At 47.2% G+C, this 13,585-nt stretch overlaps 1 protein-coding gene across 1 annotated transcript in view; it reads right to left on the bottom strand.

Moving 5' to 3' along the window:
- The window catches only part of LOC134983324 (uncharacterized), a 509,434-nt gene that overhangs the window by 125,562 nt on the left and 370,287 nt on the right, over positions 1–13,585 (bottom strand). The window contains exon 6 of the mRNA XM_063949039.1: positions 900–1,732. Coding sequence (XP_063805109.1) covers positions 900–1,732 — 833 coding nt within the window. The remainder of the gene's footprint in view (positions 1–899; positions 1,733–13,585) is intronic.

The raw sequence follows: 13,585 nt of genomic DNA, 5'->3' as shown, positions 1-13,585 counted from the left end.
TTGTTCGCTCGCTAGCTGCTTTTAGCAGCATTGCACATGCTAGGCCGCCGCCCTCTGGGAGTGTATCACAGCTTAGCAGAATTGCGAACGAAAGATTAGCAGAAATGCTACAAAATAATTATTTGCAGTTTCTGAGTAGCTGCGGACCTACTCACGAATTGTGATCAGCTCAGTCTGTTTAGTTCCTGGTTTGACGTCACAAACACGCCCTGCATTCGGCCAGCCACTCCCCCGTTTCTCCAGACACTCCCGCGTTTTTCCCTGAAACGCCTGCGTTTTTTTGCAAACGCCGGGAAAAGGCAGAGTTGCAGCCCAGAAACGCCCCTTTCCTGTCAATCATTTACTGAACACCAGTGCGGCTGAAAAGCGCCGCAGAAGACACAGCAAAATTGCTAAGTTTTGTGTTAAATAACTAAGCGCATGCGCCCTGCGTGCCTTGCGCATGCGCAATTTGCAACTAATCGCAGCATAGCAAAAATCGGCAACGAGCGAACTCGGAATGACTCCCATATCAGCATTTTGCAACTCTGAACCCCCAAGCGCAAGCCTGGTTGCTTCGCAAAGCTGAGCTGTAGCCCTGACCTTTGTTGGTAAGCTTCTATCATAAGGATCTGTTTCACCAGGACTGAGTCACAGCCAACTGGCATCACCCACACCTGGAGATCAGCTAGACATTTAGGATTGTTACTGGGTTCTTAGTACACGGAGCAAAAGACAGATCATCTGCATAGCAGTGGTAGATGAGGGCATGACATCTGATTATTTCACCCAGTGGTAGCATATATTATTGCAAAAAGCATAGGAGATAGGATAACGCATGCCAATGATAAGTATACTCCAGAAGATTAAAATGGCTTCTCACCTGTGTGACTTCTCTGATGTGTAACAAGTTGTGATTTCCGTGTAAAACATTTCCCACACTCAGAACATGGAAATGGCTTCTCACCTGTGTGACTTTGCTGATGTCTAACAAGATGTGATTTCTGTGTAAAACATTTCCCGCACTCAGAACATGGAAATGGCTTCTCACCTGTGTGACTTCTCTGATGTTTAACAAGATCTGATTTGTGTGCAAAACATTTCCCACACTCAGAACATGGAAATGGCTTCTCACCTGTGTGACTTCTCTGATGTGTAACAAGTTGTGATTTCCATGTAAAACATTTCCCACACTCAGAGCAAGAAAATGGCTTCTCACCTGTGTGACTTCTGTTATGACTAACAAGATCTGATTTGTGTGCAAAACATTTCCCACATTCAGGGCATGGAAATGGATTCTCACCTGTGTGACTTCTCTGATGTGTAACAAGTTGTGATTTCCGTGTAAAACATTTCCCACACTCAGAGCAAGAAAAAGGCTTCTCACCTGTGTGACTTCTCTGATGTTTAACAAGATCTGATTTTTGTGCAAAACATTTCCCACACTCAGAACATGGAAATGGCTTCTCACCTGTGTGAATTCTCTGATGTGTAACAAGATCTGATTTTTGTGCAAAACATTTCCCACACTCAGAACATGGAAATGGCTTCTCACCTGTGTGACTTCTCTGATGTATAACACGTTGTGATTTCCGAGTATAACATTTCCCACACTCAGAGCAAGAAAAAGGCTTCTCACCTGTGTGACTTCTCTGATGTTTAACAAGATCTGATTTTTGTGCAAAACATTTCCCACACTCACAACATGGAAATGGCTTCTCACCTGTGTGACTTCTGTGATGTATAAGAAGAGCTGATTTGTGTGCAAAACCTTTCCCACACTCAGAACATGGAAATGGATTCTCACCTGTGTGACTTTGCTGATGTGTAACAAGTTGTGATTTCCATGCAAAACATTTCCCACAGTCAGAACATGGAAATGGCCTCTCCCCTGCCTTAGCTGGCTGATGGGTAATAAGCTTTGTGTTCTGTGTAAAACATTTGGCATCTATAGAACAGGGAAACTCTATATCTACTGTCAGAGCTGTAACAGATGCACCAATATCAGAGTGATCAGGAGAACATTCCCCAGGATCAGAGAGACCAGCTGATAGAGCTGGATGTATAATTGGGGTAATGGGGTTAGCTTCTGGAGAATCCCGTCTACTGTCATTATCTTTTATGTCACAATCCGGGGATAACATCAGATGTCCTTCTGAGATGTTCCTGCTTGTGTGTCCATCTGCTGGAAATAAAATACATTATGGAAATGTAACATTTTCTGTAACAATATTAATCTTGTAAACAAGAGAAGACGACTCTCTGAGACACTTAATTGTAAATGTGTGTGTATAATAAAAGAACTTTTAATGAAGGCTTTATAATATTGTGTCTCAGACTATCATTGTGTCCACCCTCCTGAGAACACTCACAATAACAAATGTAATATTATAATAAGACTTAGATATATCTCTCTCTCTTGTACTGGTAACTAACCATGAAGTATAAATGGAGATGTAGTCACTCGCCAAGTCCTATGTTAGCACCAATGTAAAACAATGGATGGGGAACATATTGTATGAATTGGAGATTATAGATGAACAATAACATCAGTCATATGAGCTGATGGATCAGAGAAATGTCTCCTAACGTTACTCCTGGAAGCATTGGTAAGGTAGCATTCCTTTATGTGTGTGCTCATACGCTGGTAAGCCTGTATATGTGTTACTCACCCTTATATAAGGTATATTGCTACAGCAGAGTAGGTGTGGTACAAGGTATTTTACATGCAATACACCATATAATACCCTGTAATCATCATCATCTGCTAGGTTATAATCCACTCTTACACCCCCATCATCAGTGTCTTACCTCTATATTCTCAATAGTAATAAGGATGATGTGCGTATGATAAATAAGATTTTACTTACCGGTAAATCTATTTCTCGTAGTCCGTAGTGGATGCTGGGGACTCCGTAAGGACCTGTCACAACTGAGGGTTTAGGATGACGGGAGGAGGCCTCAGTTGTAGGGGCTGAGATGAAATTAAACATGGGAGGTTTAATCAGACCCCTGGACATGTAAGTGCAGAATGATTACCCGAAGGTGTGACTATGACAACCAGGTTAAAATTCAAAATAAAAGTTTATTAACAGACTCCGTGTAATAACAAGCAGCATTCAAGGTTTAGCAGTGACAGTGGCAAAAAACACAGTTCCTGGAACACGTAACCATAGAGGGTATCACATAGCACTGGTAGGTTAAGAACAGATGTTAAATTCCTTTGATGGAATCACCTTACCAGGCCTGGTTGTAGTAGTAGAAATAGCCGAGGAACATGCCAGTAGTTGTAACAGGTAAATCTGGTAACTTGGGAAAGCTGCTGTATCAGCTGGATGGAACCAGCCAGGTGGTAAGACACGGAGTGGATGCTGAGTGGAATCAGCCAGGTGATGAAACACAGGGTGGATGCTGAATGGAATCAGCCAAGTACTAAAGTCACGGAGTGGATGCTGGATGGAACCAGCCAGGTGATAAAACACAGAGTGGATGATGTGAGATGCTAGGGAGCGTAGAAACAGAATAGCTGATAAATGATTACCGGTGGTAATGGATACTGCTGGTAGGATAGGATCCGCTGGATCAGCACCGGTGTTTGGTAGAAGCTGGAATCTGCTGCAAGCTGGCTGCTGGAAGCAGATAGTAGATAGCTGGAAACTGGACAGCCACGGAGGACTGTAGAGTCAGGCTGCACCGCAGGATGGAAAGCAGGTGCGGGTCTCTTTGTGGATGCTGGAGACAGAAACTGGAACCTGGAGAAACAAGCCACAGGAGAGAGATACTGGAACAAGGTATGACATTCAAAGCACTGACATCTATCTGGCCCAGACACAGGATACTTATACCTGCAGCTATGCAGGCATTGGCTGGGCAATTATGCAGATTTCCAGGGACGGTGTATAGGAGGAATTGGAGCATGTGATCAAATCCAACATGGCTGCGCCCATGTTGGAACTTGGAGGGAAAACTGATTTGAAATGAAATGTGCAAAGATAGTGATAATGGCGGCGCCGGCCACGGAGGACAGGAGACGCCAGATGACAGTTACATGCAGAGACACTTGGAGGGCAGCAGAGGCCGCGGCAGGTATGATACACATTCTGAGAACCTGCAGAAATAACACAGGAACGGCGGCGGGGGCCGTGGAGAACGGGAGACGCCATGTTGGATTCAAACATGGTGCCGCTGTGGTAGTGTCTCAGAATGACAGGAGGCATGTGCAGAGTGTTGACACAGATGAGATCCGGACTTGGAACGCTGGGCCAGTCTCAGAAGACACCTAAACGGCAGGTAATGGCGTCCAGATACCCGGATCGTGACAGGACCATGGGGATAGACGGGCTCCGCAGGAGACATGGGCACTTTAAGAAAGAATTTAGGTTCTGGTGTGCACTGGCTCCTCCCTCTATGCCCCTCCTCCAGACCTCAGTTAGAGAAACTGTGCCCAGAAGAGCTGACAGTACAAGGAAAGGATTTTGGTAATCCAGGGCAAGATTCATACCAGTCACACCAATCACACCGTATAACTTGTGATAACAACCAGTTAACAGTATGACAAATAACAGAGCATCAGGTCCAACCCTGATGCAACCATAACTTAACCCTTATTGAAGCAATAACTATATACAAGTATTGCAGAAGAAGTCCACACTTGTGAAGGGCGCCCAGCATCCACTACGGACTACGAGAAATAGATTTACCGGTATGTAAAATCTTATTTTCTCTAACGTCCTAGTGGATGCTGGGGACTCCGTAAGGACCATAGGGATTATACCAAAGCTCCCAAATGGGCGGGAGAGTGCGGATGACTCGGCAGCACCGATTGAGCAAACACAAGGTCCTCCTCAGCCAGGGTATCAAACTTGTAGAACTTTGCAAAAGTGTTTGAACCTGACCAAGTAGCCGCTCTGCAAAGCTGTAATGCCGAGACCCCTCGGGCAGCCGCCCAAGAAGAGCCCACCTTCCTAGTGGAATGGGCCTTAACTGATTTTGCCAGCGGCAATCCAGCCGCAGAATGAGCCTGCTGAATCGTGTTACAGATCCAGCGAGCAATAGTTTGCTTTGAAGCAGGAGCACCAAGCTTGTTGGAAGCATACAGGATAAACAAAGACTCTGTTTTCCTGACCCTAGCCGTTCTGGCTACATAAACCTTCAAAGCCCTGACAACATCAAGTAACTCGGAATCCTCCAAGTCAGTAGTAGCCACAGGCACCACAATAGGTTGGTTTATACGAAAGGATGAAACCACTTTCGGCAATTCTGCTCTATCCTCATGGAAACCCAGATAGGGGCTTTTATGTGACAAAGCAGCCAACTCTGACACACGCCTAGCCGAAGCCAAGGCTAATAGCATGACCACCTTCCACGTGAGATATTTCAACTCCACCGTTTTGAGTGGTTCAAACCAGTGGGATTTCAGGAAACTCAACACCACGTTAAGATTCCAAGGTGCCACTGGAGGCACAAAAGGGGGTTGAATATGCAGCACTCCCTTTACAAACATCTGAACTTCAGGTAAAGATGCCAACTCTATTTGATAGAAAATGGATTGGGCCGAAATCTGGACCTTAGTGGAACCCAGTTTTAGGCCCAAATTCACTCCGGACTGTAGTGAAGGAAACGGCCCAGCTGGAATTCCTCCGTAGGAGCATTCCTGGGCTCACACCAAGCAACATATTTTTGCCATATACGGTGATAATGTTGAGCTGTCACGTCTTTCCTAGCCTTTATCAGCGTAGGAATGACCTCATCCGGAATGCCTTTCTCTGCTAGGATCCGGCGTTCAACCGCCATGCCGTCAAACGCAGCCGCGGTAAGTCTTGGAACAGACAGGGCCCCTGTTGCAACAAGTCCTGTCTTAGAGGAAGAGGCCACGGGTCCTCTGTGAGCATTTCTTGCAGATCTGGATACCAAGTCCTTCGTGGCCAATCTGGAACAATGAATATTGTTCTCACTCCTCTTTTTCTTATTATCCTCAGCACCTTGGGTATGAAAGGAAGAGGAGGAAATACATAGACCGACTGGAACACCCACGGTGTCACCAGGGCGTCTACAGCTATCGCCTGAGGGTCTCTTGACCTGGCGCAATACCGCTGTAGCTTTTTGTTGAGGTGGGATGCCATCATGTCCACCTGTGGCAGTTCTCACCGACTTGTAATCTGTACGAAAACTTCCTGATGAAGTCCCCACTCTCCCGGGTGGAGGTCGTGTCTGCTGAGGAAGTCTGCTTCCCAGTTGTCCACTCCCGGGATGAACACTGCTGACAGTGCGCTTACGTGATTCTCCGCCCAGCGAAGAATCCTGGTGGCTTCCGCCATCGCCACTCTGCTCCTTGTGCCGCCTTGGCAGTTCACATGGAACCGGTTGGTCGCGAAGCAGTGTCTCCGCTTGACGTAGGGCGTTGTATATGGCCCTTAGTTCCAGGATGTTGATGTGAAGGCAAGTCTCTTGACTTGACCACAGACCTTGGAAATTTCTTCCCTATGTGACTGCACCCCAACCTCGGAGGCTTGCGTCCGTGGTCACCAGGACCCTGTCCTGAATGCCAAATCTGCGGCCCTTAAGAAGGTGAGTGCTCTGCAGCCACCACAGGAGTGATACCCTGGCCCTGGGGGATAGGGTGATTAACCGATGCATCTGAAGATGTGATCCGGACCACTTGTCCAGTAAGTCCCATTGAAAAGTCCTCGCATGGAACTTGCCGAAGGGAATGGCCTTGTATGATGCCACCATCTTTTCCAGGACACGAGTGCAGTGATGCACTGACACCCTACTGGTCCGACCTATAAAATTTATCACAACTGCAACCAATACAATAGATAATATTTACTGAATGATAAGTAATTAAGTCCTTAATGGATACGTCCTTCGACAATTGGATAGAGATGCCGCTGACCGTCTTCCGTCGGAAGCGGAACAAATGCCGGACACTGTTTCACCCGGTAAATTAGAACCTGTGCCTTGCGGGTGGGAATGGAGACACTGGACTGGACTTTTTCGGACTGGACTTTCATTACTGGGTAAGGGGATCATAGAAAGTAGTAGGTCTTTGTCTGGGTATTAGGTTTTACACAAGTTTATTGATTGGAGTTCATCAAGTGGGGTATAAATATTCCCACAGCACAACAACCTCCTACACCATGGGTCTTCAACCTGCGACCCTCCAGCTGCTGTGGAACTACATATCCCAGCATGCCCTGCCTCAGTTTTAGCATACCTTAATAGCAAAACTATGGCAGGGCATGCTGGGATGTGTAGTTTCACAGCAGCTGGAGGGCCACAGGATGAAGACCCATGTCCTACACCTTGAAAAAGAGCCTAGAGCTATGGAAACGCGTTGGAGGAAACGGGAGGACAAGTGGATCGCTCACTTGCCTGTATGACGGTTCCTGGGGACGCCTGGACCAGTTCATTACATGCCTTTGTCATTTTTATGTTATCTTACAGTGATTTCCAAGTAAACGGAATCGACATACGTAATGATTCATTTATGAAATTTAAGCGCCCTGACCTGTATGGTAAAATTGCCTTTTTCCTTGTTGATTGACGTGTTGGTGACACTTTTTTACCAATAGGACACGGCTGCTAATAGCGCACAGTCTGTTACCACAAATATTTGTATATCTTCCAGAAATAGGTCTTGCATAATTTGGAGGTGTGCTTTGGACCATTGTCCTGTTGTAGGAGGAAATTGGCTCCCATCAAGCGCTGTCCACAGGGTATGGCATGGTGTTAAAAAATGGAGTGATAGCCTTCCTTACTCAAAATCCCTTTTACCTTATACAAATCTCCCACTTTACCAGCACCAAAGCAGCTACAGACCATCACATTACCTCCACCATGCTTGACAGATGGCGTCAGGCACTCTTCCAGCATCTTTTCACTTGTTCTGAGTCTCACAAATGTTCTTCTCTGTGATCCAAACACTTCAAACTTTGATTCATCTGTCCATAACACTTTTTCCAAGCTTCCTCTGGCCAATGTCTGTGTTCTTTTGCCCATATTAATCTTTTCCTTTTATTGGCGTTTTCTTTGCCACTCTGCCTAGAAGGCCAGCATCCCGGAGTCGCCTCTTCACTGTAAATGTTGACACTGGCGTTTTGCGGGTACCATTTAATGAAGCTGCCAGTTGAGGACCTGTGAGGCATCTATTTATCAAACTAGAGACTCTAATGTACTTGACTTCTTGCTCAGTTGTGCACCAGGGCCTCCCACTTCTCTTTCTACTCTGGTTAGAGCCTGTTTGTGCTGTTCTCTGAAGGGAGTAGTACACACCGTTGTAGGAAATGTTCAGTTTCTTGTCAATTTCTCGCATGGAATAGCCTTCATTTTTAAGAACAAGAATAGACTGTCGAGTTTCACATGAAAGTTCTCTTTTTTTTTGCCACTTTGAGAGTATAATCGAACCCACAAATGTGATGCTCCAGACACTCAACTAACTCAAATATAGCCCAGTTTTATAGCTTCTCTAACGAGCAAACCCATTTTCAGCTGTGTTAACATAATTGAACAAGGGTTTTTTAATCATCCATTAGTCTTCTACTGCGATTAGCAAACACAATGTACCATTAGAACACTGAAGTGATGGTTGCTGGAAATGGGCCTCTATACACCTATGTAGATATTCCATTAAAAACCAGATGTTTGCAGCTAGTATAGTCATTTACCACATCAACAATGTATAGAGTATTTCTGATTAATTTAATGTTATCTTCATTGAAAAAAACAGTGCTTTTCCGTTAAAAAAAATAAATGTCTAAGTGACCCCAAACTTTTGAACGGTAGTGTATAATCTGGTGTATCTGAAGATGTGAACCGGACCACTAGCTCAGGAGATCCAATTGAAATGTTCTGGCATGGAACCTTCAGTACTGGATCGCCTCGTATGACGCTAAAATCTTTCCCAACAATCTTATGCAAAGATGGATGGAGATCAGATTCGGTCATAGAACCTCTCGGACCACATCCTTGAGCGTCCTTGCCTTGTCCTCTGGGAGGAACACTTTCTGAGCCACTGTATCCAGAAATATTCCCAGGAACAGGAGCCACTGAGTAGGCTCCCGTTCTTGGAAATGTTTCTCAGAAGTAGGGACTTCTGTAAATTGAGGATCCACCCATGATGTGACAGAAGCTGAATGGTGTGACCTATATTGAGCAACAGAAGCTCCCTGGATCTCACTTTTATCAAGAGCTCGTCTTGGTAAAAGACAATATTGATCCCCTGGACTCGGAGCTGGAACATCATCTCCGCCATCACCTTTGTGGAGACCCTTGGAGCTGTGGCCAGGCCGAAGGGTAGTTCCTGGAACTGGTAGTGATCATTCAAGCAGGGCAAACTGTAGGTAAGCCTGGTGAGGCGGCCAAATCGAGATATGGAGATAAGCATCCTTTATATCAAACAAAACCATGAACTCCTGTTCTTCCAGACCCGCAATCATTGCTCACAAGGATTCCATTGTGAACTTGAAAACCTTTCGTTAGGGATTCAAGGATTTTAGATTCAAAATGGGTTTTACTGAACCGTCCGGTTTTGGTACCACAAACAGGATGGAGTAGTAACCCTTTCCCTGTTGTTGTAGTGGCACTGGAACAATGACTTGGGACTGGGCCTACTTTAGTTGCGGCGGCGGGGAGCTGCTTTCAGTGGGTCCCTGGGCGCGTGTGCGGCTTCCGGAGGTTGGGGGCCGGGTGTTTCTGCCGGTAGTAGCTGCAGCAGAGCCCTCTGGCGGTGACTCTGTCTCAGGAAGTCATGGCCGGAGCTGGGTTAGCTAAAGTACTGCAGCTGAGAATGTCCCCAGTGCTGGGGGTGGCCATGTTGGAGACCTGAGATCTGCCAATGAAATCCACACTCTGTATCCAGCCAATCCAGTGTAGTCTTCCCTTATAAAAGGGGGCTGGCTCAGGGAGAGAGTGCTAGTGTTTCAAGTTACTTTCCTGTGAAAGGTGCTCCAGCTCTGTGCTCCCAGGCTGCTCCTGGTTCCCCGGTTCCGGTTGGGGGTGGCCATGTTGGAGACCTGAGATCTGGCAATGAAAATCCACACTCTGTATCCAGCCAATCCAGTGTAGTCTTCCCTTATAAAAGGGGGCTGGCTCAGGGAGAGAGTGCTAGTGTTTCAAGTTACTTTCCTGTGAAAGGTGCTCCAGCTCTGTGCTCCCAGGCTGCTCCGGGTTCCCCGGTTCCGGTTGCTATCATCTGTCCATGACCTATCACTGCTGCAGTCCTGTTTCTTAACCCGTCGCCACTCATGGAGGCGCTCACAGGGCTCCCGGTCGTTAAGGGGCTTCGGGTGCTAAACAGTGGTTCCTGCGAGCGTCTCGCAAGCTCAAGCCACAGTCTTCATTTCTTCCAGATCGGAGTTCTTCAGCCTCGCTTTCCAAGCCCAAGCCACAGTCTTCATTTCTTCAAAGTCAGAGTTTCTCAGCCTCGTCTACCAATAACAAGCCACAGTCTTTCAGTTCTTCAAAAACCCAGTCTCCTACAGCCTTGTCTACCAACCACAAACCACAGTCTTTCACTTCCGCAATACCGGTGATCTTCAGCTCCATTCCTCACCTCGTTTAATCACAGACTTCAGTTCATTATTCCGTGTCTTTCAATTCCTCAAGTATCGGTGTACAGTTGTTTATTCATTAAAAACACAGTTATCCTTCTACATAGTTCTCATTCTTCTTACGCCCTCCAGCCAACTCTAACACCCACTAGGCCTCCACTTCATGAGGAAGAACTACATTCAACCTCCTCGTCTACTTCCTACACAGTCAGCTGTCCTCCCAGCCCAAGCTCGATTGTCGGGACCCCAATCTCCGCCGAGCATTGGTGCTTTGTTACAGAGAACCTGTGGCGGCTGGTCTTGTCTCTGGTGCCTCTCGCCGCGTTTGAGGTGCCTCCGGCTCTTGATCTGAACCTGGCAGTCCGAAAGGATTGGGAAAGACCTCCCGGGGTGGGAACGCCTAGCCAGTGGGGCCCCAGGGGGGGTAAAAATAAGATTTTACTCACCGGTAAATCTATTTCTCGTAGTCCGTAGTGGATGCTGGGAACTCCGAAAGGACCATGGGGAATAGCGGCTCCGCAGGAGACTGGGCACAACTAAAGAAAGCTTTAGGTCACCTGGTGTGCACTGGCTCCTCCCACTATGACCCTCCTCCAAGCCTTAGTTAGGACACTATGCCCGGACGAGCTGACATAATAAGGAAGGATTTTGAATCCCGGGTAAGACTCATACCAGTCACACCAATCACACCGTATAACTCGTGATACTATACCCAGTTTACAGTATGAAAACAACTGAGCCTCTCAACAGATGGCTCAACAATAACCCTTTAGTTAACAATAACTATGTACAAGTATTGCAGACTATCCGCACTTGGGATGGGCGCCCAGCATCCACTACGAACTACGAGAAATAGATTTACCGGTGAGTAAAATCTTATTTTCTCTGACGTCCTAGTGGATGCTGGGAACTCCGAAAGGACCATGGGGATTATACCAAAGCTCCCAAACGGGCGGGAGAGTGCGGATGACTCTGCAGCACCGAATGAGAGAACTCCAGGTCCTCCTCAGCCAGGGTATCAAATTTGTAGAATTTTGCAAACGTGTTTGCCCCTGACCAAGTAGCAGCTCGGCAAAGTTGTAAAGCCGAGACCCCTCGGGCAGCCGCCCAAGATGAGCCCACCTTCCTTGTGGAATGGGCTTTTACTGATTTAGGATGCGGCAGTCCAGCCGCAGAATGCGCCAGCTGAATTGTGCTACAAATCCAGCGAGCAATAGTCTGCTTAGAAGCAGGAGCACCCAGCTTGTTGGGTGCATATAGGATAAATAGCGAGTCAGTTTTCCTGACTCTAGCCGTCCTGGAAACATAAATTTTCAAGGCCCTGACTACGTCCAGTAACTTGGACTCCTCCAAGTCCCTAGTAGCCGCAGGCACCACAATAGGTTGGTTCAAGTGAAAAGCTGATACCACCTTAGGGAGAAACTGGGGACGAGTCCTCAATTCTGCCCTATCCATATGGAAAAACAGATAAGGGCTTTTACATGACAAAGCCGCCAACTCTGACACACGCCTGGCCGAAGCCAAGGCCAATAACATTACCACTTTCCACGTGAGATATTTTAGATCCACGGTTTTAAGTGGCTCAAACCAATGTGATTTTAAGAAACTCAACACCACGTTGAGATCCCAAGGTGCCACTGGAGGCACAAACGGGGGCTGAATATGCAGCACTCCCTTCACAAACGTCTGAACTTCAGGCAGTGAAGCTAGTTCTTTCTGGAAGAAAATCGACAGAGCCGAGATCTGTACCTTAATGGAGCCTAATTTCAGGCCCATAGTCACTCCTGCTTGTAGGAAGTGCAGAAATCGACCTAGTTGAAATTCCTCTGTTGGGGCCTTTTTGGCCTCACACCAAGCAACATATTTCCGCCATATGCGGTGATAATGTTTTACCGTTACATCTTTCCTGGCTTTAATCAGCGTAGGAATGACTTCCTCCGGAATGCCCTTTTCCTTCAGGATCCGGCGTTCAACCGCCATGCCGTCAAACGCAGCCGCGGTAAGTCTTGGAATAGACAAGGCCCCTGCTGCAGCAGGTTCTGTCTGAGCAGCAGAGGCCATGGGTCCTCTGAGATCATCTCTTGAAGTTCCGGGTACCACGCTCGTCGTGGCCAATCCGGAACCACGAGTATTGTTCTTACTCCTCGTTTTCTTATTATTCTCAATACCTTTGGTATGAGAGGCAGAGGAGGGAACACATAAACTGACTGGTACACCCACGGTGTCACTAGAGCGTCCACAGCTATCGCCTGAGGGTCCCATGACCTGGCGCAATATCTCTCTAGTTTTTTGTTTAGGCGAGACGCCATCATGTCCACCTGTGGCCGTTCCCATTGATTTACAATCATTTGGAAGACTTCTGGATGAAGTCCCCACTCTCCCGGGTGGAGGTCGTGTCTGCTGAGAAAGTCTGCTTCCCAGTTGTCCACTCCCGGGATGAACACTGCTGACAGTGCTAGTACATGATTTTCTGCCCAACGGAGAATCCTTGAGGCTTCTGCCATTGCCATCCTGCTTCTTGTGCCGCCCTGTCGATTTACATGGGCGACTGCCGTGATGTTGTCTGACTGGATCAGTACCGGCTGGTGTAGAAGCAGGGATTTTGCCTGACTTAGGGCATTGTAAATGGCCCTTAGTTCCAGAATATTTATGTGTAGGGAAGTCTCCTGACTCGACCACAGTCCTTGGAAGTTTCTTCCCTGTGTGACTGCCCCCCAGCCTCGAAGGCTGGCATCCGTGGTCACCAGGACCCAGTCCTGTATACCGAATCTGCGGCCCTCTAGAAGATGAGCCCTCTGCAGCCACCACAGCAGAGACACCCTGGTTCTTGGAGACAGGGTTATTAAACGATGCATTTGGAGATGCGATCCGGACCATTGGTCCAGCAGGTCCCACTGAAAGATTCTGGCATGGAACCTGCTGTAAGGAATTGCTTCGTAAGAAGCTACCATCTTTCCCAGGACCCGCGTGCAGTGATGCACAGATACCTGTTTTGGCTTCAGGAGGTCTCTGACTAGAGATGACAGCTCCTTGGCTTTCTCCTCCGGGAGAAACAC

The sequence above is a fragment of the Pseudophryne corroboree genome, assembly GCF_028390025.1.
Source record: "Pseudophryne corroboree isolate aPseCor3 chromosome 3 unlocalized genomic scaffold, aPseCor3.hap2 SUPER_3_unloc_12, whole genome shotgun sequence".
In the NCBI taxonomy this organism is placed as follows: Eukaryota; Metazoa; Chordata; class Amphibia; order Anura; family Myobatrachidae; genus Pseudophryne; species Pseudophryne corroboree.
The sequence above is the reverse complement of the archived record's forward strand: the minus strand, read 5'-3'. Positions and strand labels throughout refer to the sequence as shown.